We start from the raw sequence: 27,335 nt of genomic DNA, 5'->3' as shown, positions 1-27,335 counted from the left end.
GCGCTTTAGGGTTAGGCTGAATAGATTTCCTCTAAGTGCAAATACAGTAAAAAGCTTTGCACAAGCCTCTTTCGCCCACCCTGGTGTACAACTGCGCGTAGAATTTTGTTATTTTTCAAATGCGCCTGAAATTGTTTAAGAAGTCCTGCTTTACAGCAAAGTTTTTTCTTTCGCTCAAGGGTGAATAAAGTAACAAAAACAATCGATTGATGATTAACATTTATGTTAAACTAAAAAATACTTGCATTACCTACGTAGTTAATTTATGGAGAAAGGGTATTTTTGCTTTTTAAGAGGATTAACAGTTTTGGGTTTTAAAACTCATTAATTTAACTTTCGATTGATTTGTTTTAAATCATAGATTGGATACCAACACGAGCTGTGGAGTAGGCTCTACACTATTCGACAAATACTGTTAGTAACTTACACTTAAGTGTGCGTTTTTCTGATTTACTTACCTTAGCCAAGGCCACGAATCTGTGGAATATCCAAGTGAAGTGTGGACACTGAAATCAGTAAATGTATTTAAAAACCCTTGATGAAAGGCCTACATAAGAAGAGGTGGGGCAGTTTAAATAAGCATCCAATAGCTCTTGTAACATAATTATTAATTAACGTATTATTTGGAAGCAAACTATGTTTAGGTATATTCCTGATTGCCCCCAAGTCGGAATTTTGTGACGACCTCAATATACATTCAACTTTTTATGCCTTTTCATTTTTGGAAGACCAACTTTAAACAACAGAATGATTCAGTGCCGTTTTGTTGCGAATAAGACCAGCTGATACGAGGAACGTCCATGGCAAACTCTTATTTTGCCCATTGCACAATGTTTTATAAATTAAGATGAGCTTTATATGCTATGACACACGCTTGTGCGTTGTAGCCTTTTTTCGATCTAGTTATTGCTATTCAATGTTTTGTTGTTCACAAAAACTTTTTTGTCCTTATATCGTATCCTGCTAAAAAAAGCTTGTCTTTCCACTTTGGGCCTAGTTTATTAAACTAGATAAAAAAGTGTGAAAAATATACATCTTTAAAACCTGATAAAGACTAATTAATGTATTTGGCTACACCTGACCTAAATTACATACACTGGTTAAATCGATTTGCCATAAAATGTACTTTCATGCTAAAATTTCTTTCTGTTCAATTTCTTAGTTTTTTTATTCACATTTTGCCTTTTCATGCGGTTTGTAAACTAATTTAGGAGTGTTTGAATTTAAACTCTGAGATAGAAACTTCTATGTTGCAGCACAGTGCTACTGGACAAAAAAGTCCTCAAAGTTCCACGCTTAAAAGTGGCTTTCGTAAAAATGGCACAATGTAAAAAACGATCAAGACAATGCATTAAAGCTTCGTAAAACCGAACCACTGACCGGTAAACGCCCAGTACGGTATTCCTGCACTGAAACTGACTGAACTACAACAACAAACGTGTAGCCTACTTGCTGGAGCAGAAAGCACCACACCGGTCGGGCAAAATTTTTTGTTTACTCGAACCGCCGCGTCCTGACAAACCCTAATTACAGTCGATTTAAAAATATATAAAGGGACATGTTGGTTCGGCAGAAAGAGAGGAAAAAAGCGGGGTAGTGGGCGATAGGTGGGGGAGGGGTGGGGAGACGGCCCCTAGGGGTGAAACCACAGGATTCAACTGGGGCAAAACAGCCCCTTGGCTCGGCTTTTGAGAGAGCGATTTATGTGGCACTCTGGGTCGTCTATTGTTTAGGAAAGGTGGGAAAAAGGCTGGATGTGCACCAAGTGGTAGTGGACAAGGGCCCGAGATGGGGGGTTTATAGCACCGCGCGTTGCTGGGTAGGGGGGTTGGGGGTAGGGGTCTACAATAAAAGGGTTTCGGGGTGTTATGCTGTCGTCGAGAGGGGTGAAGGGTTAAGGGGTGGGACTCGAAAAAAACGCAAATTCATCTACACAGATAAAATTGTAGTAGTTAGACGAAAAGAGAGAAGCAAGAAAAAAAGGAGTAACAACCGACCGACACCACCGCGAGACGACTACGTCACAATCGCCGCGATTGTCAAGTGTCTGTGACGTCACGACGACGACAAGAGTAGTGAGAAAGCGAGAGAAAGGAAGAAAAAAGAGGGGGTTGGGGGGTCGCGCGCGTGGTTTCATAGACGGTCGCGCGCGCAATGCAACTAGCAACAACAATAATAAAGAATAATAGTAATAAAACGTGATTATGCTTGCCACAAACGGTTACCCTAGCACGATGTACAACGGTAAAAAATTCGGATCGCCGATTGGATACAATTAGGGACCGAAGTCGGGGTTACTCGCGGTCAGACACGATTTTTCTCACAAAGAAAAAAACGGGAAACGCGCGCAAGTTCGCTAACCGATAGAGCGGCATCTGTATTTGAACAAGAAAAAGAGAGATAATAAAAAGGGGGAATTATTCAACTACTACGCTACCGTGCGCCATCTGACGGATAAAGTTGATTCACGCAAAGCCCGCTGGGGGGCGACGACCGATGGCGATCAAGAAAATTAAGTTCGGGTCTAAAATAAATACAGAATAAAGAGATGGGGGTGCCGGGACTTCCCCTGGACCCACGACCCCCGGTGGGGGCCACGGTCGCGCCGAGGGTGAATTGCGTCCGCCATGGGCAGCCCGGGAATTCCCCCTCGGGTATTTCTTAGGGGAGGGGGGCGACACAAAATGCGGCGAGCGAGAAAAAAACTATTTGAGAACAACAAAAAATAAAGAGACGAGATAGAGAAAAGGGCAAAAATGGTGCGCACAAGCACGAACTGCGCCCCCGTGTGGCCGTGCACCTTCAAGAAAGAAAGAAACAGTGAAATGTCCGCTGCTGCCCTCTGGTGGCGCGTCGTGATTCATCCGCGTCTCCGCGCCTTCTTTCCGATGTGACGCGAAACTTTGAATTCTTCCGGGGTTACTTCAAAAAAAGCCTGTCGATTTTGGCTGGAGGTGGGTGGAGTTTGTCGGCCGGCCGGTGCCTCTGTATGTCCGTGTGATTCTTGAGCAGGGGCGTCGTGTATGCAAGGAAAGAGGGGGGCGCATCTGCGACCACAACAACACCCGTAAGTCCGCCCCCTCCCTCCCACCACAATGTGCAAACGAGAGGATGTAGAAAATCGGCGTCGTCGTCGCGGCATTTTGTTTGTGACGCAACAAACACAACACGAGGGGGGTCGAGGCCTGCGCGGGGGGCAGGGGCGGGGGGGCGTTTTTTCTTTTCTCAAACGGGGGCATCTCGCGCGGCCCACGCGTCACAAGAGCTCGTACTGTCTTAAGTGCATACGCTGGATGATGTCGCGACAGTCGTTGAACACGCGACGAATGTTCTCTGTGTCGACGGCGCAGGTGAAATGCGGGTAGCAGTAGTGGCGGTTGTCGTGGCTGTGGCTTAACCGCTGCGGATTGACGAAGGTGGGTGGAATGCAAGAATAAAAGAGTTAGTGGTTAAAAAGGGGAATTTCAATTGAAAAAGTCGTGAGCCAACAACTGTAGTGCTGAAAATAAAACTTATACCATCTCTGGCAGCTTACAATTATGGGGGCGGAATGCAAAGATGAACGTCAGTGGTTAATAGGGGAGTTTTCGATTATAAATTTTAAAAAAATGAGGGCGAACAACTATACATTTAAGAATTATACTGTTAAAAAATGCACTTCTATCTTATGTAGCTACCCAAAATGAGGGTGAAATGCAAAGATAAACGTAAGAGGGACTTTCGATTAAAAATTAAAATCATTGAGGGCGAAAAACGTTCGATTTAAGACTTATACTGTTGAAAAAGGCTCTTTCTATCCTGGACAGCTTACCAAAATAGGGTTGAAAAGATAAACGTTCGTGATAAAAAGGATGAATTTCGGCAGAAAATTTCAAAAAAATCGAGGACAACAAATATACTTTTAGGACTTATACTTTTGAAAATGCGTTTCTATTTTGGGCAGCTTACCAAAATGGGGGTGGAAGGCAAAGATAAACGTTGATGGTTAAAGGGGGGAATATCGATTGGGAATTTTTTTAAATTAGAAAGCCAACTACTATATTTTTGAAAGTAAACCTACAGTGTTTAAAAAAGCTCTTTCTATCTAGGGCAGATAGCTTAACAAACTTGGGCTGCGCGACGAATTTTTAAAATGATCGCGCAACGTAATCGATATTTTGAACAAAAAGTATATCTACCTTTTACGATATCTACGACGTCATTACTATGATTAAACAATACATTTAAACGTTAAAAGATATTTTTTGCGAAATTTAATCGGCCGAAATTTGCTTCAAGTATTAAAAAGTTTAATAACTATTCGTCAATTTTTTGATAAATTTGCCCTTTAAGGTAGTAATTGCTAAATTTCGGACGAGTACCGATACTACCACCTGGACTTGTATATCGGATCCGATCAAATTTTATCGGATATAACAAGTCGCAATTATAGAGATATCGTCACGCTCATAACCAAATAGCCTAAGTCATTTAAGTCACTCCTTGTTGCCATCCCCATCCACAGAAAAAGTGCCTAAGTCATTTTTTTGCACAAGCGAGTGGGAAATGACCTGAGAACTTTTTCTGTGGATGGTGATGGTAACAAGGAGTGACTGAATCAAAAACTTTGAAAATCAGTAAAAAATGACTTAGGCAATTTGGTTATGAGCGTGACGATATGTAAATTTTTACACGAAACGAGATTCACATAACTTGTATTTTTGATTCGCAAATTTTAAATTAAAAGCAAAACGCAATCCCATAGGTTGCCCATTACTTCGACAAGTGCGTGTGGAAGCCAAACGATAAAACAGTACTGTTTATCACTGCAACGTAAAGGATTGCGGAAAATTGTATTAAATTTAAAGAGGGGATAACAAGTTTAGGAAGTCCCGACCTAAGATATGCCAAAACCCAAAAAATCATGGTAAACAGGAAACATGGATAAATAGACTAAACTGAGCCTTGTTGACATAGAATTTTAAATTAACATGAAGTTAATTTGATATATAGGTTTGGATCTGTACATTGTAGTTTTCTGGTTTGAGAGTAGAATAAATGATAATGCAATTTTCAACAGTATCTATTAATATGGTTGATGGCCAAATTTTGACAGTTACTAGATTCAGCCTAGTAATAAAATAGGAACCATCGTACCTAGTTCGAGAATGGTACTTAGACAGATATCCTAATTTAAGTTTAAAAAGCTCTTAAACTCACCAAAAATTCGTCTCTTATGAAATATTTTGCCTTGCTCACGCGCTGATCCTCGTTGTCGTCTAGAGTGGCTGTGACGAAACAATAGAGAAACAATTAAAGACTGTGACGGGACAAGGGAAGCCAAAACACTACAGACCACCTTCAAAAACTAACAAAAACTGTTACTGGAGACCTGTGATCTACGCTTGTCTGTTAATACTTGGGAAAAATGAAAGCAGTGACCTTGATTAACACTTACACTAAAATAATTTACATATTCTTTGGTATATATTTGGACTTCAGCGTCATTCTCCTAAAAAAACTATGTTAGGTAGCGGTGTTGGCCGAATTTTCAAAGGCTTTCGGAAAAATGCGCCTTGCAATTTTAATTTTTTTTTTAAAGGCGCCTTGCAATTTAATTTGCTGGTCTCTTCGTTTTAAGAACTTTTACCAAAAAAGGCTTGTTTAATATTAAAATACAATAGTTCGATAAGAGTGAACGAGGTTGCCACACATTTATACGAAATAATTTTAAAAACATGAAAAAGAAAATTTACAGGTTTAAAAAAAAAAAAAAAATTGGATCATTCTTTGTTTTATTTTTTGTTTTGTTTTACCAAGACACCTTCTAAACACAACTTAAGCTGCACATCAAATATAACCTAAGAATATTTAAAGACTTTGTAAAAAAACATTTTTTAAAGACTTTTCAATACGTGATTCAATTTTAATTAAAAGACTTTGTGAAAATAATAAATAAAAAAAAGACTTTGTGAAAATAATAAAAAAAAAATAAAAATGTAAAACTTTTAAACTCCATTAAATAACCAAGATTGACATCAAAAAACAAAGTATTTTTCCTGCCATTACATTAAAGAAGAACAAACGCGAAATAGGGCTTTGGTAAAATAAAAACAAACAATTAAATATATTTTTTTTCTTACCATCTGTGGGCACTGTGTAGTTGGTGAATTCGGGAAAATAATTCTCTAGTTTTGATCGTCCCGCCAGCACCTTCTCGGTCAGCAGATCTTGCTTGTTTAGGAACAGGATGATAGATATCGAACGCAGCCACCTGGTGGCATGAGAGAGTTCGTGTTGTTATAAGACTTCTTTTTTTAGAGTAGAAGAAATTTTTTATTAGTTACGAAGCGTTAACTTTAAACAAATTATGAGCGAAATGGGTTTTAAATGAAATTTGATATATTTTTTTTGGTGATTTTTTTATCTGCAGGACAAGGTTGTTTTCGTCTTATTCTTCCGCTATTTAATTAGCTAGTTGAAGTATATTTTAATGTTATACAGCAACGTAGCTTGGACTTTGGTTATAAGGTGGATAACTTTAAAATGAAGTGTATTTCCAAACAAAACTTTAAGCGGTCGGATAAAACAGCAAACTGTTAAAAAGTAAAATTAAAGGCTGTTTTGGAATTCAAGTTTAATGCCTATTTTTTTCGAAAAATGTTTTCTTGCTTTGCCAGCACTTTTCATAACATGACAAGCGATGTATTGAAGAATACTTTCTTTGGACATTTTTTTGTCGTGCGAGCTATAAACGAGCAAGTTTAAAAGCAGTCGACCACCCTATTATTACGGATTGTACAGAATTACCTTAAAAACTTGGACACACAAATTTATATCCAGCCCGCGATTGTAAATGCTAACAGTTATCCAGCCTGCGATGGTTAGGCCTTAGAGTTACCCGGGCCTTATTAATAAAAATATTGGTGACGTCTTTCCTAGAGAGAAGGGGCCTACATAAGAAAGGAGGTATGCCTTTAGGAATATATTTGGTAACAACAACGAAATGTCAGCATACAAGCTATCGCGAATTGACATTTACGCGAAATGTAATGTAAAACAGGTGTAATGGTTTACGGTATTGACGGTTTGGGGCTGAGTTGATTGGCGGATGCGTGGTTTTTACTAAACCTTGGCGGATTCCTTTTCACTGTAAAACATTTCGCGGTGCTGTCTGTTCGGTGTAATGTAATTTCGCTGTGGTGTACGTGACCGTTGTTAGTAAAAGTTCATGGCGTTTTACCATACAGAGGTGCAAGTTCATAAAAGGGTCAGTAGCGCTCACATGTGCACTATTTAACTAAAAAGAAATTTTTACCCAGACCCACCCGTAGTTCCAGACCAGCCAATTTTATATCGTGGTATTTTTACGATACCGATACCCGATATTATCGGTACTAAAGGACGCCATCACAATGCTCAAATAGGCCAAATATAAATAAATTGTTCAAAGACCGTTTGCCAGGTTATTGGCCAATCTTTGATTGAGCGTAAGAATTTAGTTACTCCCAGTTAGTTTTGAACCTATTATTTTTTTAGTTAAACCTACATTTTAAGGGTAGAATCACTACGCAGTCGTACATCAAGGCTGAACTTTCTATAATAATTTGGCATCGGATCGGCTCCGATACAAAGTAACGACACTACCACTCGATATCAGGTATCGGCACCGATCCGATATGATCGGACAACCTTAATTACAACAGCACACTCATTTTTTACAGGGAGCCGAACCGGAGCCGATCCGGAACTTTATGAAACGGTTTTGAAATAACAATGGTCGAACCAGAGCTGAACCGGAATTTTTTATTTGCCCCGAATTGAACCGGAACTAAACCGTATTCCGAAAAAATCATTGAACCCGAACCAAACCTGAACCGGAAAAATCAAACGGTTCGACCCCCTGTTTTTTTTTTTTTTTTTTTTTTTTTTTTTTTTTTTTTTTTCAATTTCGACAAGCATGCATGCATGTATTTGTGCCGCAACCACGCACCTGTTGTTCCAAATGTTTTTGAACAGGTCGAGCGCCTCCTTTAGCCTGTTCTGATCCGTGTCCTCCCGCAGCATCATGTCGTAGCTACTGCTCGCCACCACGAAGATAATCGCCGTCACGTCTGAAACCGACACAACGACACGGTCACGAGCTTGCCAGGCGCCTGTGACGTCATTTGATGACGTCAGGGTTTGGTTTGAGGCTGGTTTCGGTGCGATACCGATTACACTTCTAAGTTTCGGTTTAAATGTGGCTTCATGAATGCATAAGTTATTATTGTAAAGGCCAAGTTTGTATTGAACGCAACATGATATCTTTCAATTCTAACAATTCTATTCTTTACGCACATTCCTTTTCACTTTACAACCACGTTATAAATTATGTAACACCACTATGAGTAAATTGATGAATATTCACCTTATTATGGTTACGTTAAATGGATGAAATAAAGGCTGTAGACTCGGAGTCCGACTGGGGACTCATTTGGGTGGAGTGGGACTAGGATTATTATTTTGGCCGGACCCTGAATCTGTTTGTTTCTAACCGACTCTACAGCTCTGCATAATAGAGACTGGCAAGGGAAAAAGGCAACAACGACCTGACACCAAGCACATTGCGACACAATAATTAAACCGAGAAACAGCACAGCCATCTTGGTGTAATTGCGTTTCGGAGTAAATTTCAGGTCACCATCGCGATTCGACCCGCCGGGGCGGGCTCCGGTTTTCCACATAAGATCAGAGACAAGGCACGGCTACTCAATAGGTATGCACGAAATGCGACATTCGTTAGGATTTAGAAGCACGGTTGTTTGGACGATTGGCATCTGCCCTACGCCGTTAAACGCCCTAAAGAAAACAGTATTGCGATTTTGATAGAGAGGGGTTGGGCAAAAACGTACGTTTGGCGTAAAACGTGGCCAACGGGCGTTGCTTGGCGCGCTGTACGAATTGCGGCGCGTATTTTCGAAGCCAGGAAAAGATGTGATGGACGTAGCTCAAACGACGCCCACGCTATAGTTTATAGATTTTAATGGCTGATTGGCGGGCAACGCTTTCGAAAATTCGTCGCTGGTCTTTCGGCTCCAAGTAACGATTCATTTCCTTCCTTTGATTTTTCTCAGGTCACGAAACCATAAAAGTTTTCAAGCAAAGCGCCAACGCAAAGACGCAAAGGTAAACACAAGCCACTGCTTAAGGTCCGTCAAATGCGACCGAAGCCAAAAATAACTTTACAATCGAACTCTCGTATCGGCGGGTAGGGCGGCGGTTTCCGAGAAAGGTGATAAAAACGCCAGGCATCCGGTTAGGTGGAACGCTCTGCAGCGTACAGAGGGAGGGGAGGTATGGTGGGGGGAGAGACCAAGCGTACAGCTGCCGGTTCTTGGCACTAATTTACCCTTTTATTTTACGGCCTTTAGTGAAAATTGACCGTTAAAAGGCTATTTTTAGACGCGGGAAGGGCCGGTAAGTTTTATGGCGACGACGGCGAGCCTGTTGGTAAAGGAAGTCGGTGTTGGTGCCAGGCTTGGACAACTAGATTTATTTCAACTTTTTAAATTAGATTAGAATTAGGAATTAGATCATTTTAGGTTTTTCCAAATTAGATTACAATTATAATTAGATCATTTTAGGTTTTTCAATTAGATTAGAATTCGAGTTAACGAATTCTTAAAAAAAACGAATTTGGACTAGAATTTCGAAATTGAATAAGAATTACATTTGATTATTCACAATCCATTTCATTTCATTTCAATCGCCAATTATTTTCATAATACTGTAATTAATGGTAAATATGCGTAAGCTAATTTTGATGCCTTTTAGCATAGCATATGCTTGTTTTAGAATTATCTATTTGTCCAAGTCTGGTTGGAGCGCGGTAGAGGTACCGTAGCGAAAATGCGTTGAAAAATGAATGGCGTTAGAAGATGGCCGATTTTTTCGTTTTTTTATTACGATGTTATTATAGTGCATGTCTTGAACAAAGAGAATATATATATTTTTTTTAGGAGGATTGCTAGTCAACGATAAAGGGGCCTATAATTAAGACTTGACTGATAGATGCCTCGTATTGGACACGTTCAATCGAGTAGCAGCTTTAATGGAACATTATCGAAATCAAGCACAAGACAAAATTGTTGCGGGTCCCCGATAAACTTTAGGTGTGTTGGGCATTGAGGGTTACCATACACTTTTATGAAAAAAAAACAAGAAAAATAAGATTTCCAAGGAACAAAAATTAGATGACTCAATACGTGTCAGAATAAATGCCATGGTCAACAATGTCAAAAAACGCCAAAAAATGGTTTTACAATGGCACTTTCTAAAGCTTCTATTAAACGACTTTTAAAAATAGTGTTTTTAACGACTTTTTCAATGCACAAATTAAATTTAAAAAGCCACTTTAAACATTGTACGACTTTGTGACAATCGTGTTATTCATGCAACAGCACAAAACATTTTCGAAGGCAAAAAAAGTTCCAGAGGCGGAGACTAGAAGAATAAGCGTCGTTCTTTATTGTTTGACTTTTAAAGATGAAGTCCTTTTGGAAGAGAAATGGGTCAGTACTGATACCACCGTAGCATTTGATAGATACTTCTAAGTGGCATTGACCTTAGCTTAGGACATTATCTAAAATATCTCATTATCAGTGATTTACCTACGGTGAGTCAGCAAAGAGTTGAAAAATCAGCCCAAAATTTGCAGCACAGCTTTTTTTACCTAATTCAAACAGTGACAAATTTACTTTTATTTCAAAGGCTCGCGCATCCTTTAATCAAAACGTGATTTTCGGCGTTTTGTTGAGACGGCGCAGAATTCTCTTTGTAATTTGTGGAGAAACGCTAAGGATTGCGAAAAAAAGCGTGACACTGTGACAGAAAAAATCGATATGCCGGTCAAGTCAGTGCGAGTGTGAATCAGCGACGGGGAAGGGTTAAATGGGGACTGGAGGTAACCGCACGGATCAGTCGCGTTTAAACGTTAAATACCCATCAGTGTTACATTTTTGACGAACACAATACACGGGTCGTTTCTAGAAAATTACTCGGCTCTAAAGGGCTGAAAAACGCGGATAGCGAGCAACTTTTCATGATTGTGCGGAATTTTTTTTAACCACTCTATAGCATCGTTGAAAAAAGTTGTCGGGTCCCAAAAGGCAAGAACCCTGATCTAAAAACATGGGCCAATGTAATAATTGTTGACCCAACGTGGCTTGAGTAGAGGCAAAAATGAACGTCGCGGCAGCTTTGTTGAAAAAAGAAACGTTTGGCTCCGTTTGTGTTTTCAAGTTCCTATGTACAATGGCCGCGTATTCAGAGATGACATGGAATGGAAATGCAGCAGATATAATATTATGAGACCACATGGGTAAAAAATGTGGATACATTTATCCAGGCCGCGAAACTGTAAACAGGGAACATTTAGAACGGCCATAGAAACGCAACAAAATAACCCATGGTAGCTTGGGTAGGACATTATCCACGCAGCAGGCGTTTGAAATGAAATAGTTAAACTGGGACTGGAACAGTTTTAAGCCCGGAGTTGTTCACCTGACCAATGCACCAAATTAGCCCTCAGTTGAGAACCTATTTCGTAGCACATTTACTGAGTAGGGATTCATAAGTGCACAATGCACATCGCGCAGTTTCCCAGGCAAAACGCTGCTATCTACCAAAATTGTACACCACATGTTTTGCCAAGACTTTTATCCACATTGCAAAGTAGGTACGGTAAAGTTGCGCAGCCAAAACGGCAACGAAACGCAACAACAGCATCATTAGCGCAAGGGGTGGCGGCGTTTTGACGCGTACGGATTTCACTCGATCATTTGCACACGGGCGACGGGAGCTACACGAGCGGCGACACTTACCGTTAAAACATTGAATCCATTTCCTCCGTTCCTCGCGCTGTCCGCCGACATCGAACATGCTGTAGAACAAGAGGTCGTTGGTTAGAAGGGCGCCAATAACGCTACAGGTTCATTCTGTGTGTGTTTGTGTGTGTCGGTGTTGATGTTAGCTTTGTTTGGAGGAGCTGCGTGATGGCTTGTGCAACAAGAAGCGGATTTTTCGAAAATGGGCAAGCTTTGGCGCCATTTTTATAGGGCGTTAAAACACTGCGGTTTCACGTTAACCTTTTAAGTACCGGTAGAAATCATTTTTGCTTCGTAACCCTTTTTTCGTTATAACGATTCATTCGTAGTTATACATAATTTTTTAGGTTTTCTATGACTGCGCTGTTGTAAATAAGTTAGTTAGGAAATGACTGAAGTCCCTCCTTTTTATATCGAGTGAAGTATACACGCTTACTGGGAAAGTAGAAAAAATAGCTTCATAACCGGGATAGTAAACTATTCCTCGGTAGATCGAAAAAATTGCGCGAAACATTGTTGGTTGTGCGCTTATCAATTAAACAAACATATAATACTGCAAATTGGAAAAAAAAACTAACCAAAAAACTTTATAAACGACTTCACAGCAATGATCACTATTTTGGCGAGCAAATATGCGCTACTGGGAACCAGCCGTGTCATAATAAAATTTAACTCCAGTAACCAATTGGCCGACTTGCATACCGCCATTTTTTTTACTCGGCTATGCTAAGTAACTGCAGAATTCGCGGTAGCGGGAAAATTTTTTCAGACTCATAAAAAAATTGTTTCGTATGGCGACCGAAATGCTGGAAGACCGTAGTGATTTTACAAGGTTCGTTTTTCAAAGATAAAATCTGTTATCAGAGTGGGACTGGGTGTCACGCTTGCTCAGAATACCGACGGGGTCAGAAAACGTATTCGCAACAGTATACTGAATCTGCGAGTGTAATCCTTGAGAGCTGTGGTTCTCTTGGTGAAAAAGAAGCAAAAATAGAGAGAGAGAAACAAGAAAAAAGAAAGAGAAAGGATGCAGAGAGATGTCAAAAAAAAGAGAAAACGCGAGTGAGTGAAACGGAATGAGAAAGTGACGCTCGGAGTTGAAGAGAGAGAAAGCGTTGTTTTTTCAAATCAATAAGTTGCCGGGTGGGGCTATTCCCCTTGTGTTACTACGATTGCGGCAGTGGCCAATGCTTCCGAGGAACACTGTGATAAGTAAAAGATTACGTTGGTGGTAAATTGCTGGGCGGCGACTGAGACGCAATAGGTTTGATCATTGACTGTTTTTCATGTTACAGGTATTTTGAAAAACAAATAGGTTTTGGGTACACTATGCACGGATCTGTAATGTAGCTCTATATTGAATTGCAAAGCCAAAAAGGTCGAGTAGATCGACATCATCTTGATTAAGATGTTTCGATACGAGCTTGTAACATCTCCAGTTTATGTGACTGAGAAGTAATTCAAGCATCACTTTAAATAACTTTTATCGCGTTTAAGTCTGTTAATTTTAGTTTAAAACATTCTGACAAGGTGCAAATGGTGCAGAAAATCTCAATTAGGCGTTTAAAAAAAAGGATAGTTAACAGATAATCTACTACAAGAGATGTTCGAAAGTAACATTTAAAATTATGCTACGCGGCGAGTGAACGAAATTTACTCATAAATAGCCCGGTAAAGAAATTCGCGCGAACTCGAATATAAAGGCGAATGAATGGCACAGAGCGACGTGTTTCTGTTTCTTTTGTCCAAATTAGACGTATAACTGAACCTTGCTTGATATGCATTATGACGATTACGTTAGATACTTACTGGAAATTGACTTTGTCCACGATAAACCTGGTCTCTAGGATACCTCTGGTCAGCACACGGCATCGTAACAGATCCTTACAAATCAAATACAACAAGGGTTAAACACAAGAGATTAAGGACGATTAACGAGCAAAAACGAAATGAAGGTTTAGGGTATTAGAACTAATTTGAAAGAGAATATACGACGTTAAGGTCTTAGTTGTTGATTTCCAGGATAAAAACAGCGGCAAATGTAACTGAGAAAATGGTCACCGATCATGCGTTTGATTGTATATGGTTGCTTGGCACAATTTTAACACATATTAGCAACTAAATGTTTGTGTTAGGGCGACAAAAGCAGTTTATAGTTTGCAGGCGTAAATTGTGGGTACAGTTACTCTATGTAGCTTCAGCTTTTTAGGCAAAATTTAACTGCCTATTTGAAGTATTTATGTACCGTAAGAGAAGCAAATTTTCGTGTGATATTTTAAATGGATCTTAACGCTCTGGTACTGCCTTCTAAAAACTACCAGAAGAAATGGAATTTTAATTATTAGAAATAGAACGGACTAAAAAAGCAACAACAAACTAAACACAACAAAGGGGATATGAACAAATTTCGGAAAAAAAATCTAAGAGTTGATATTGCTTTATTAGAATCTGTTTTAAACGTAACGGAGCTTTATAGACGTAATTTTGCTTGACGCGATGAGCAACAAAGCGAATCCCACAAGGGCCTGTCACACATTGTTGTTATAAATTGAATGCTTATCAATCATAGTAACCCAGTGACCTTGGTACCTTGCCTTTTGTAATGAATTTGTCTCCTAAATTATGGTCCTCCTACAATTTCGCGTAGAAGAACAACAAGAAAAACATTAGAAACTTTCTTGCCGTTAAATGGATTAAAAAAAATTGTGTCGCCATTAATCCAATCCAGTGCGTGACTCTGGTACCAGTGTTAAATTGACCATTCTACGTTTATTAGAAGGTACTTCTGTCTAGAAATTGGCAACAGTTTCAGGAAAATGGACAGTGTTTAGCAGTGTTGTAATGACTTAAGTCAATAACGGTATGTTTTTTTATAAAGTTGAGCTATTCGTCCAATTTTTGCACGAAAAACAAATTGCTTGCTATAGGTTCCGTTTTCGTTATTTTTGAGTTCAGTATTGTTAATAATCATGCGAGTTTAAAAATTTTAATAGTTTAACGTTTTGTTTTTATGACAAGGACATGACTTGACTTGCGCAACTGATGACTTGGACTGGGACTTGACTTGTTATTTATTCAAAAAGACTTGACTTGGACTTAAGTTATTTTACAAATAACTTGACTGGGACTGAAGTCATTTTGAAATGAGTTGTTTACAACACTGGTGTTTAGGTTAACTTTTGTTTGTTAGGCAAAAAATCCAATGGCTAAAAAAAACGTTTTTAATTACTACCGTTAAACCTGCAAATAGCATAAAGTGGTAGGGAGTGTCTGCAAATAAACGATCTTGAATTACTTTAATTTGTTTAATATAGTCGCAAAAGAAAACTGTGGTACGAGAGTTTTACACCAACTAGGTTAAGATGTGGAAGACAAGCTAAATAAAGTTCCAAAAAATAAAACTAACAAACCTGGTCTGTAGGTGCGTAGTTCAGTTGTCTTATGACTGCAACTTGATCAAGAAAACTGAAAAGAAAAACAAAAACAGCTTTTTACCAGGGTTGCCAGTTGCCACACGGTTTATGAAGACTTTTCAAATAGAATTTATAGGGTAAACATCTAAATATGGATTACTCAATATGTTTGGAATGTAATTCAAAAACGAAAACTATAAACACCATGGTCAACACAAGTTCAATTGGTTTTAAATTTATTTTACCACAGAACTGTCTGACAGGGGTGGGCAACTTACGGCCCGCGGGCCAGATCCGGCCCGCCAACGCAAATCAAATGGCCTCTGACCTATTTCACAAACTGGGCACGAGGTCATTCCTCACATATTTTTTGGCTATTTCAACTACGTAAAAGCATTTTTTTTTTGCACTTTGCGTAAATCTTGTTTTTCCATCAAGTAGAAATTGCAAAATACCATAGTTTTATCCCTGATCAACTGTCGTTGCGGTTATATGAAGACGCGTAAATTTTACACAGTTATTATTTAACGGCCCGCAGAGAACTTCTAAGTTTGGTTTGGCCCGCGACTAGAAAAAGTTGCCCACCCCTGCTCTAAACAGATAACTATGAATGTATATCAAATAAAATTAATGGTCGTATTAAAACACTTTCCAGTGTGCAAATCAATTTAAACAAAGATTAAAAAACTGTGTGAACCCTGCATATTTTAAACAGACCACATTTTCATGTCAAACATATTAGAAAAAAATTAACATGACACACAAGAGTTTTATTGCTATCTTTGGGCTAAGAGAGTTATAACTTGTCATTTACACAGGCACTTGTAAAATATTTGGATGAATATCATTCTTACTTTGACCAGCATTACAACAAAATAATTTGTTTCAGTTCACTACTACAAATTGAAGAATAAATGCTAGTTTAAACAGAAAAAAAACAATTGTATTTTGGCATATCTTACAAACTTACTATTTTGCACAGTCAATCAGCTGATATTCGTTACTCCGATAGTAGCAGTTCTGCACACCGGTATCCTTCCATAAGGCTTCTAGGTGGTCAAAAAACACCTGAGAAAAAAAGTTTATATAAACAACTTTATGGCAAAGCTGAACCAAAGCTATTATATAATATATTGTGGATTGTATAATAAATTCATTGAAGATAAAAGCCATATTGGTTTCAAATCAAAATTGTCAAGTGAAACTTTTCAAATTCTATCTCACAATCATGATTTGTAAAATATAAAGTATTAGTTTTAATTATCACATTGAACCTTGTTTAATTGTTTTTGAACTGTGTCACATGACTATTAATTTCTGCATAATGCATGTTGACATTAAAATGAGAAGATTTTGTTATTAACAAGACATTTAAAAACTGAATGAATGGCCACATGCCGCCATTTTGATTAAGTTATTTCAAACCTAATGTTATTGCATGTAGTTGGAATGGAATATTAAGGCTATTATGTTTCTATGGATTTAACATGAACCGACAAAGGTTCACATACAAAAATTCCTAGTGGGCGAATCAGAGATTGTGTCTGTAAAAAGGTCCGCATTTTGAAAACCTCAACCTTTAAAAAGGTCGCATGTGTACCTTCTACGGATTGATGTGATTGGCAGCAAAAGGCCACAGAGCAGGCGCCAGTATAAACAGTATAAAGGACACCATTATTTTCACTGGTTAAAACAAAATGATCACTCGTATAACATCTAAGGCATCACATCTTATATTAAGTGGTTCCAGTGATGTTTGTGTAAAACTACCAACAACTATTCAAGTTGATAACCACAGGCTAGTCTTCTTGTGTGTGCAGTATCTATGTAGCATGGTGAAACCAGCAAAAGCTAAGAGCAGATTTCAAATTAACAAGATAGTGTCATGTTTTTCTTTTTTGCGAGAAAAAAAAAAAAAAAAATAACATCATGCCAAGTTATCACACAAAATAAGAGTTTTATACATGTAACTATAGGTAAATAAACTGAAAAAATGTTATTTGGATTTCATTTTTATTTAATTCATCTTTTGACTAACTTTACTAATTCACATATATAAAAAATCGGTATACCGTATCGCTCGGCAAAAGTAAAACATCGGTATCTGTCCAAAAAGGTGAAATCAGTCTATCTCTAAATATAGTAACGCGTTGTTAAAGAGCTGGGTTGACATATTTGGAGTTTTACACATAAAAAAAAGGTAAAGTCAAGACTTACAGTTTCAAAATCATTCTCATCTTTGAAATGAATGGACGTGTTGATGATGTATTCCACGCTTAACTCGTTTTCTTTTGAAGACAGTTCAATCGGAGGTTGAAGGGTTTTCATGGCACTTGTGACAGCCTGCAAAAACAAAAATTAATATATATATTTCTTAAAGATAGCCGGATATATCGGTAAACTAATAATATCAGCCGATATTTCGCTCCTACATGACTATCAGTAACTTTGAGCCAATATTTTGCTATGAAAATAAAGTATAGCTTTTTCTGAAAACGACCAAATTTCTTTTTTGGGCCAAAAAATAAATTCATTCAGCATCGTGCAATGTTAATATGCAAAATAGAGGTTAAATAAAAATAGGAAGGCTAGATAAACTGAATTGCTATTTGTATTTTAATTTTTATTAATTTAATTTATTATCATAAAGTAATCAGTATCGTATCGGTTGACACAAACATAAAAATGGGGTATCGGTATCTGTCTAAAAAGTGGTATCAGTCGATCTCTAATATATATTATATTATTTTCCAATCAGTTTTCCAAAAAACAAACTTGGTTGTAAGAATTTGAACAGAGTGCGTTAATAAATAAAAGTTTATCTTATTATAAATATTAGGTGGGACTTCAACCAATGGCCAGATTAACAACATCCTTTTGTTATAGGGTTCTTTTTTTAACTCTAATATTCTTGAATTTACTTTTGTTGCGTTTATGCAACTAATTCTAGATGACAACTAGACATTTAGGCTCTTAACATAATGATACAAGCTAAATACATATAAGTCAACTGCAAAACAAACAGATGCTATATGTAAAATACTTGTCACATGACAACTACTGAAAAGTATCATTAAGATTTCGCAAATAGATATTTAAGTATACAGGCGCAGTTTCACAAACAGGAGGTATGTGGGGTAAAGGACAAAACAACTATGGCCCACTTGAAGTTGGTTCAAGTAGATTGGGGAAAACTACAGTGTGTTGCTGCCTTCAATGCATAGTAATGCAGGAGTTAGGTGCACTGCCTATTTAAAATCGATAAATTGGTATAAACGAAAGTCTGGTTAAGTTAAACAGGATAAAATTTAAAATGATTTTTTATTAGATAAAGAAATTGTTTAAATTAAAAAAGTTTTTTTTTTTAATTTACTTACCACCATGGCATCTCGCATGTTCTTCTTTATGTCTAATATCTTGTTTTTCTTTTCTCTGTGAAAAAAAAAACAATGGCTTATTTTTGTGGTATAAGCTCATGACAGATTGGTAAGTCAAGAACCGAAACACATAGGAATGAAATTGATTTATCTTTGTTTTATTTATTCATGCAACAGAGGTGTTAATGACATTTTGTACCAAAGCAAGAACAGGATCTAAGAAGTAAAAAAACTAATTTTTGCTGGCAACGAAGCTTGTTTAAAAAAAATTACATTCCACTTGTATCCAATAAAATTAAAAAAAAAAATTGCCAATTATAAAGTGACCCAAAAAAGCTACAAAATGGCTGAAAATCTAAAGAATCAAACTTTGTAAGAATGTTTTTTTACATAATGTTTATGTAAGTATTGTAGAGGAAGTGCACAACCACACACCAAGTCCAGACAAGCTCAAGTGATACCACAAAAGCACATCACGATCCATCAAGAGAGAACCAAAGTCAATTATAAGAACATTAACTCCGAGATAAGATATATCCGAGACTGTCGATAAAAGCAAAAAATTACAACCACAACAACATTAAGGTCTCAGGCAGATTTATTTAGAGTTCAAACCAGTTTGGCCAAAAAAAAACTGTGCAATTGGCAAAACTGCCACTGCTAAATGGGCACTGAACCTCAGCCAACTATTGGACCATGACTGGTGAATGCACTTTTCTAGACAAGCAACTATGGTAAAGGATGCAATCTGTACAATAATAAACATTATGAATGGTTTCAAATTTGAGCACTTGAGAAACAAATTAAAAAAATTTCAAAAACATTTTAATGCTGCACCTTCAATAAAAAATCAATTTAAAAACTGATAATTTCCAGCTTTTCGTAAATCTAACAACACAAAAGACATCTAAAAAAAAATTGACTTGAGAGGTATATGAACAGTACCTTCATAAACGAACACAGAGGGTGTCAATAAAAAACAGGGAGCCTTTATCCCAAAGAAAGAAGTCTGCATATTTTTTTAAATAATTGCATTCTGAAAGTACAAGTCGGATAAAAAACACAAGTGAAAAGCCAAATTGAAAAGCGGCCAGTCCTAGTTACAAGTGATTGCAATCCAGCATTTGCAAGTGGAAGAACATTAATCAGAGGCCAATAGTGGGAATCACATCACAGGGCGGGTTTACATGCAAAGACGATCAAAGAAGCTGCTCGCTTCCCAAACGAGTAGGGCAAAGACTGCAGCAGCCAAGATGTGCTCAAGACGAGGTTGGGGGACCTAAACCAATTGCTGCAGGTCCTACAGCACGGGCCGTGATGGCTGCGTAGAGAGAAAGAGAGTGGGAAGAGGTAGAAGGGAGTGGGGTCTGGCGAAGCGAACGTTGTCTGTCTCTCTGGCCGGTTAGTTTGATTGGGCAATCACTGTGCCAAGCCACTGACAGAATGATGCATAGCGCCGTCGCGCCGCGCGCACCGCTCTCGTTTCTTGCCTTATCCGGCGAGCAGCACTACCGCTGCTATTTTTAGCGGGCGCGCTTCTATTTATAGCCCGACGATATTAATGTGGGCGTGTGCGTGTGTGCTGCGCGCGCGCTTGAACAAGGCCCGACCCGATGCCACCAGTTTTCGACGAGCGACTGCAAGGCAAAGCAAGGACGCTGGATGGGTTGGCGTCTGTGTACGGGTGCAAAGAGACAACGTTACCTTTTGCCGGCCAACAAGTCAGCCGACGCCGCCAAAGGGAGAAGCGTGGACCCACCATTGTGCTTTTTCACGCGGGTTAAAAAGTGCTGCCCGTTGCAAGTGCACGCCAACACGGTTGTTTCGTCCCTCAAAGGATTTTTAAGTTGTGCACACGGCGCCGTCCAATGTACAGCGCGCACAACCTGCAAGTTTGCAAAGGGAAAAAAGGGACGGTCCTATTTTTAGCCGCACTTTCCCCTTTTTTTCGCTTATTGGCCAGTGCTTTCTTTCTACGCACAAGTAACACAACTGACCTACTGCTAAAATTTCGTATGCTGTTGTAGAAGAATCCGTGTTTAGGTTTTCACTTTACAAATCACCATTGTGAAAAAACACGTTCGTATGAGTTAAAGGCGTAATTTGGGACTACGTTGTTGCATTTTTACAGTAAATATTAGCATCTCAATGGTGACTGGAGCCCACACAAGAGGCATTTTAAAAATTTGCCAATTTTTTTTTCAATTTCTATCCTCCACATCCACACCTACTTATCAAACAAAGGTTTCTGCTAAGCAAGCGAAAAGAGTGCGATTCAAGAACCGGTCAAAGTGCGAAATCCGACCACTCCCAGAAAAAAATGCGATGACAAACAGAAACTGCATCACAGCCGCCCTATTTCGTGCCCAAGACCAGATCTCAAGGGCCCAAGCAAAGGGGCACGTCGGCGCTCCGAGGGGCAACATATTGTACAAATAGATATACATTCACTGTGCGGTCACCGGTTTTGCGGAATGCGGCCAAACGGCGCCATGTGAAGCGGCGCCGGGCGGCACCAGGGCCACGGAACCAGAGGCCCTCGTAGTCCACATTCGTCTCATGAATTTTTCATGAGTGACCTAAGTATTCATTCCCCGCCTTGGCCCTAATACGACCATATACAAGCCGCCGTGGCTGTTGCTTTTTCTGCTGCAAGAAGCGCCATGCTCCAACATAGGCAATAGTTGGTGGCGAACTGTGAGATACGAGAGCACTTAACTATAGGGAAATGCCCGCGTCTGGGCGCAAAATGGTTTGCCTTGCCGAAGTGCGCGTGTTACCTAATGCTGGGCAGATGTACGGCAGTGCGTATAGTGTCGAGATGGGCGGAGACGGCGTCGGCGGTTTGGTGCCTTTTTCCATAGGACGAGAACGAAACCGGTGCCCGGGCGGCGAAAGAAAAATATCGCGGGTCGCTGAGGCGTAAAAACAACACGAACCCAGAGGTGGCGGTGGGCGGGGAATGGCTCGCGCAAATTTCACTCGCAAACACGCGAATTTTTCTTTTTTTAAAGGTTACATTTTTTGGTGCATAGCGATTTTTGGAGGTCCTAAAATGGACATGATGCTATTCTATACGACAAATAAAAAAAACATTTTATATAACAAATTTAAAGCCACATAGTTTTACCGTGATGTTGTCTACAGACGCAAGAAATAGAAAAACAGACTCTTTGCAATGTCCCACTTTACGAAAACCTTTAGTAAAATGCGAAAGATTAACACGTTGTAGAATTACCGTGTTTTTAACGGGGGCGATCAATGGAAAAAATGGCGCGTTTTAGACAAATCGCCATTCAGGGGTCAAAAAGTCGCCAAAGCGTGGTTTAAAACGGGCGCATTTCAAGTGGTCACATGTAAACTGGCAGGCCACCAGCAGTATCGGTTCTGTAACAGTGTCGAGCGGTGGTTGGCTGGATCTCTTTCGCGTTTGTGTGTGTGCATGCTCGCGCGCGGCCGTCCGACGCGCAGCCGCAAGTCGATAAGGCAGGACTGATATTGATCGGGCGGCGGCTAAAAATAGACGCCGGCAAGTCGCTTTAGGATTTATTTACCGAGGGACGACCCGGCCCAGCGCCTTGCAGGGCAAAAAAGCGCACAGATAGGACCGAGTGTCTTTCGGGCTGGCAATCACTTATCCGTGTACGCCTTGTAAGACCAGTCTGAAACACGGCTTTGCAAATCGAGCTTGAAACGTCTTGGACCGCTCCGTTTCCGGGGGCCCTGGTACCGTGTAAAGCGCGACTATTTATAACGCAAATCACGTTGGGCGTAAGTTCATATTTGGGTTATGCCAACAAGATAAGCGCGACGCCGTCGTCGCCTTGAAACCGCACCGGCCCCGTCGGTAAATATCCGCCCCGTAAACGACTGATATTTGTCGGCCGATCGCTGGCTGCTATCTGCTTATCAGGACCCGGATCTATATATACGAAGGCCGCATTCCTTAATCTTGGATGGCAAGTGGCATGTCTTTTCGCAAAAGGACAGTGCACAGAAGCTCGGCAGCACAGACTATTTCGATACTGCGAAAAAAAAAACGTTCTGCAAACCAATGTCAACCTGGACGGACGTGAGAGATTTATTTTGACACAGATAAAAACATAGAATTTTAAGAATATAACTAAAAAAATGGAATTCAAATCAAACCTGAATGCGAGAAATCAAGGAACTTTTATAGCGCAGTTTTTTTAGAAAATCATCATTGAAAATCACAACAGACTAAAACATAGAATTTTAAGAAATATAAGTAAAAAAACTGGAATCCAAATCAAACCTGAATGTAAGAAATCAAGGAACTTTTATGGGACAGTTTTTAAAAAAAATCAGTATTGAATATCACAAAAAGGAACACTTAAACTTGACAATGTTTCACACATTTTTTCTTTCAATAAAAAGTCATTTCCCAATATAGCAATGACCAAATCAGTAAACAAATGGCTTTAATTCCGCTCAAAAAAATATTTTTAATATCCGAAATCCCAATACCTGACCATTAGGGCAACAAAAGGCAAAACAAGTAAGTGACACAGCTCTGATTTCACAAGGGTGTGTTGTACATTGATCCAAAAGGTGTGATTTGCAATGCTCAGTTTAACTGGAACTGGTAGGGAGTGTTGTAAGTGTTAATTGGGCAAGAGATAAAGTCATTAATCACTTTTCAGTGTTGAAAGGCCACCACACAATGGTACTGCATGATATAATGGGAAAATATTTAAACTGTGGGCAACTGAATCATTGGAACTGCCAATACAACATTTCCTTGTATACGTCCACCAACAATATTATACTTGTGGTTTAATAATTTAGCATGAGAAAGTGGTGAACAACATAAAAGTACAATTTAAAACACTGCTGACATTCTTCAACCACAAAAACAGATAAAAAACTAAACAATTCTTATTTGTAACCCCATAAAGAGCACGCAAAAATATATTTCTGATAAACAGACAAAATTCTAAACAAAACATACTTTGTTTAGACAACACGTTAATGTGCTATGCTAACAAAAGGAATGGCTTTCATTTTTATATTGTTCCATGGCTTAATGTGTGCATGCTACTGAACATACATCAAAAGGTTACGGATAGCTAAAAATAGCATCAATGGATACAAGAGACTGAATACAATGCCTGGTTAGAATATCACATATCCAGTGTTCAAACGCAGTCAAACAGAATTATCAGCAGCTGTCAGTTACAAGCAATCAGATCAGCACGGATCATGCGTTTAATTTAAAAATAGTACCAGGTGAACTTTCATTCGCACAAGTGGAACGATACACACCACTAAATATATTACATGGTGATTAATTGCTGAAAGGTGAAATATGTAATGGAATATGTGGAGTTTAAAGAAGCGTGCACACAGAAAGCAAACTAATCATTGAAAATAGATACAACCAAGCAATATGCAAAACTCCAGACGATTTTTTTCACTTAAAGCTACCTTGTTAACTAACACAGGCTGAAATGAGTTATTTAAAAAAAATGTTTTATAAAACATTTCAAGATACCAAAGTTTCATTTTCAGCTGCCTGTCAAATAATATTATATAAAAAATCCCAGATTTTAGGTACTTACTCCTCATTGAATCCATTGACATGAAGAATTTTCATCTGCTTTACGATCGTACTCTTGCCAGACTCACCAGCGCCTAAACATAAAGCATTGAATAATATTACAAACAGAAAGTTTGAGGATTAAATTGATTTGAAAATAGAACACAGCAGAGTTTCCAAACTGGGGCCTTTACTAGTAGGCCAACATAAACTGCACACAAAGTGTCTAGCGAATGTCAAAACTATTCCAAAACACAAATCCCTACTAAGTTACAAAATACTTCATCAAATGTCTGCAGAAGCAGACAAAGAAAAAAATTCTGTTCATCACTGTCAAACCGGAGGGCTGTTAAAAGTTTATTAAATTATAACGAGTTAAGAAGAAAAGTTTAAAAGGAGTCAAGTGTTGGGGGTTAGTTATTAATTTTATAAAAATGTGGTGTTTTAGTAGCATGCAGTGTTTGCGGTCCAGAACCACCATACTTTGGAAAAAAGATTAACAGAAAGTTTAATCACCCCCCCCCCCACCTCTTTCATGTTAAATCAAAAATAGAAACAAGTTTAATGCAGCAGAGCAGCATACAATGTATTGTACAACATGATTAAAAGTATGCGGCACCACTTTTATTTGGCAGCATAAACCTACGGTAAAAAGAAATAGATCTTATAACTTTAAAACGCAGTTAACTTTTTTGCTTTCAAAGAAAAAATAAAACAAAAAATTTAAATGTTGTATAGGTTTTGTTTATGGTTTTCAACGGGAGGGTCACAATCCCCAAGGGTGTCATTTGCCGCATATTATTTATTCAGCAATAAAAACACATAAGTGGTACCCGTTTGACCCTTGAATACCAGTTATGAAACATTCAATAAATACTGTGTAATATCATCTATACAAAACAGAATTTTCTGTTACAACATCTTTCCCACCTGAACAATTCAGAGAAAAAAACAAGACAACATAAAAACTTAATAAAACATTACTGCTATAAAATATCTTAAAATCTATATCATTGTCTCACTGTTTTGTTCAAAATTTTGAACGAGTTTACAGAAAGTCAAGTTTCAATTGTGAAGTTGTTAGCATGCAATGTATTTTTATTCTTTGGAAAAAAGTCGGAATGACGTAAATAAACTTTAAACAGTAACTTTACAATCTATCTAGAAATATAAACATTTCGCCAAATTGTATAGGATTGTAATGTGGTTTTAAATGTGTATTGTGTAACACACCAGAATTAGGGTGTGGTGGAGGTTTTATAAATCCAGTTAAGAGGAGTCACAAAACCAAAAGGTTTGGAGTCACTTGCCTCAAACAAATCCTCTATACTAGTGTGTTATTTAAGTTTGGTCAGGACATCACTGGCTAAATTTAGAAATAATACACATAGGTTGAGTTGAAAAGAAAACCTGGCTTACAATTACAATAATTAAAAAAGTAGCCAAGATAGTAGTGGCTGTATGTAAAAGAAACAATTAGCCAATCTGCAAAACGTAATTAACGTATGTTAATAAAAAAGCTTAATTATGGAATTTAAAAGGGGTCAAAAGATTTAGTGTTTAAAAATTGCTGAATTAGTATAACATCCTGTGACTACAACACCACAACCCAAATAGAAAACGCAACCATTTTACATTAATATTTTTCTTTTTTCATTTCTTTATTACAATTTTGTGACGTACTGACAACAACAAAAAAAAAATGGGGAATTTTCCAAATTAAGATAGTACTAAAATCAGAAACGCAATCTTGTTTTCATTCAGCTTTTTCTTTGTCGCTTTCTTTGTTTACAACTGCATACTGTCCCGACAAGCACAAAACAAAATAATTGGCTTTGTCGAAAACTGACCTAGCAAAAGCAGTCGATGAGTGCTCCTGTACTCGTGCTTTTCTTCTGCCAGTTTTTTATTGATTCTATTGTTGGTCTCTTTTTGCTGCCGAGCCTCTTCATTGTGTGGCTGCGGGGTGGAGCAAAAACAACCCATTGCCTTGGGCATGCTAGTTACCTGTGTGCACACCTGCATAAAACAGAGGTTAGATTAGAGGGAGGTTAATAGGTTTCTACACAAGTTCCATTTTTTACAACTTGAAAATTAGGAGGGGTAATATATTGGTTAACATACACAACATTTAGTTTCGGGGAAAATATTGTGACTTCATACTCGCATATAGTTTGGCTTTCAATTGATATCCCGAAAGTATTTTCTTTTTGAGCTATTTACACAATAATCAAGCTGCTTTTGTCATGCTTAAAAATTCATAACATACATGAAATTAGCATTTCCCATGATACTATAAATACATTCTTATGTGTAGCTAGGCTTTGAACAGGTTACCGAAAGTTGATCAAGCATTTAATTTGGGGTTTAACGAATCTTAACTTGAAAAAAAAATCTTTTTTTTTTATGTTTAGATTTTGGTGGCCGTACACAAAAACGCATATCCAAAAATATAAACACATTTTTAGTATAGTTTAGTTTTTATAAACAGGCTATTAAACACCAATGAAGCATAAATATTTTGTATTTCTTATCTAAATTGGTGTTATAATTTTATGAACCTTAATTACATGTAATGCTGATCTAACACTAAATTAATTGAAATTTTTTCGGATTTTACATCCATTGATTCCATCTCAAAAAGTAGATTTTTCTAAAAATAGTCGATAAACAAACGAAAGAATAAACTACAGCAAAATTTTGGCCTAACCTTGATAAAATTATCTTTAACTGATTTAATTTAGTATATTTTGAAAATGTCAGGCATTGGTCATACAATAATATGTTTTTTGGGTATCCTAAACTGTAACTGTTCAGAAATATGTAAAGTTTAACTCCTCCACAGCAGGTAAATATTAAAAAATAGAACAACTAGGAAAACAATTCCTACCTTTTGAGGCTAAATTACGTTGGTGTAGGCCCCTAGAATAGCAAAAAAACACTTGGTGAAGGAACAGCTTTTCCTGACCAAGCAAGCTGTAATCCCTTGATATGGACAGGTATTTGGAAGTAGCTGGCAGTGATCCGCAAATTGCAGAAAGAACTCAATTGAATTAAATCAGCAGATACACGCGTCAACAATCCGTTGGATCAGTCATTGCTTACACAGTCTCATACAACAGGTTTTGTTCTACTAACA

General features: G+C 38.2%; 1 protein-coding gene across 1 annotated transcript; it reads right to left on the bottom strand.

The window, feature by feature from the left end:
* Nucleotides 1–1,488: 1,488 nt before the first annotated feature.
* LOC146131998 (guanine nucleotide-binding protein G(s) subunit alpha-like) lies at nucleotides 1,489–27,335 on the bottom strand. Its single transcript, XM_083396448.1, has 13 exons — nucleotides 27,087–27,335; nucleotides 26,047–26,215; nucleotides 24,219–24,291; nucleotides 18,637–18,691; nucleotides 17,477–17,602; nucleotides 16,230–16,327; nucleotides 15,257–15,311; nucleotides 13,656–13,729; nucleotides 11,844–11,902; nucleotides 7,973–8,093; nucleotides 6,123–6,253; nucleotides 5,200–5,267; nucleotides 1,489–3,400 (listed from the first exon to the last, which is right to left on the bottom strand). The coding sequence occupies exons 2-13, from the start codon at nucleotides 26,192–26,194 to the stop codon at nucleotides 3,257–3,259; spliced, it is 1,152 nt and encodes a 383-aa protein (XP_083252574.1). The 5' UTR covers nucleotides 26,195–26,215; nucleotides 27,087–27,335; the 3' UTR covers nucleotides 1,489–3,256.

The sequence above is a fragment of the Ascidiella aspersa genome, chromosome 9 (genome assembly GCF_963924565.1).
Source record: "Ascidiella aspersa chromosome 9, kaAscAspe10.2, whole genome shotgun sequence".
In the NCBI taxonomy this organism is placed as follows: Eukaryota; Metazoa; Chordata; class Ascidiacea; order Phlebobranchia; family Ascidiidae; genus Ascidiella; species Ascidiella aspersa.
Note: the sequence above shows the minus strand (reverse complement) of the source record. Positions and strands in the feature narration are given on the sequence as shown.

What these genes read in the sequence shown, in the direction of transcription:
- LOC146131998 (XM_083396448.1), bottom strand. Translation starts at nt 26,194, where the DNA reads ATGCCCAAGGCAATGGGTTGTTTTTGCTCCACCCCGCAGCCACACAAT. An exon ending in CTGATTGACTGTGCAAAATA is followed by an intron (nt 15,312 to 16,229) that starts GTAAGTTTGTAA and finishes TTTTCTTTTCAG; the next exon opens with TTTTCTTGATCAAGTTGCAG. An exon ending in TCATAAGAGACGAATTTTTG is followed by an intron (nt 3,401 to 5,199) that starts GTGAGTTTAAGA and finishes GTCAATCCGCAG; the next exon opens with CGGTTAAGCCACAGCCACGA.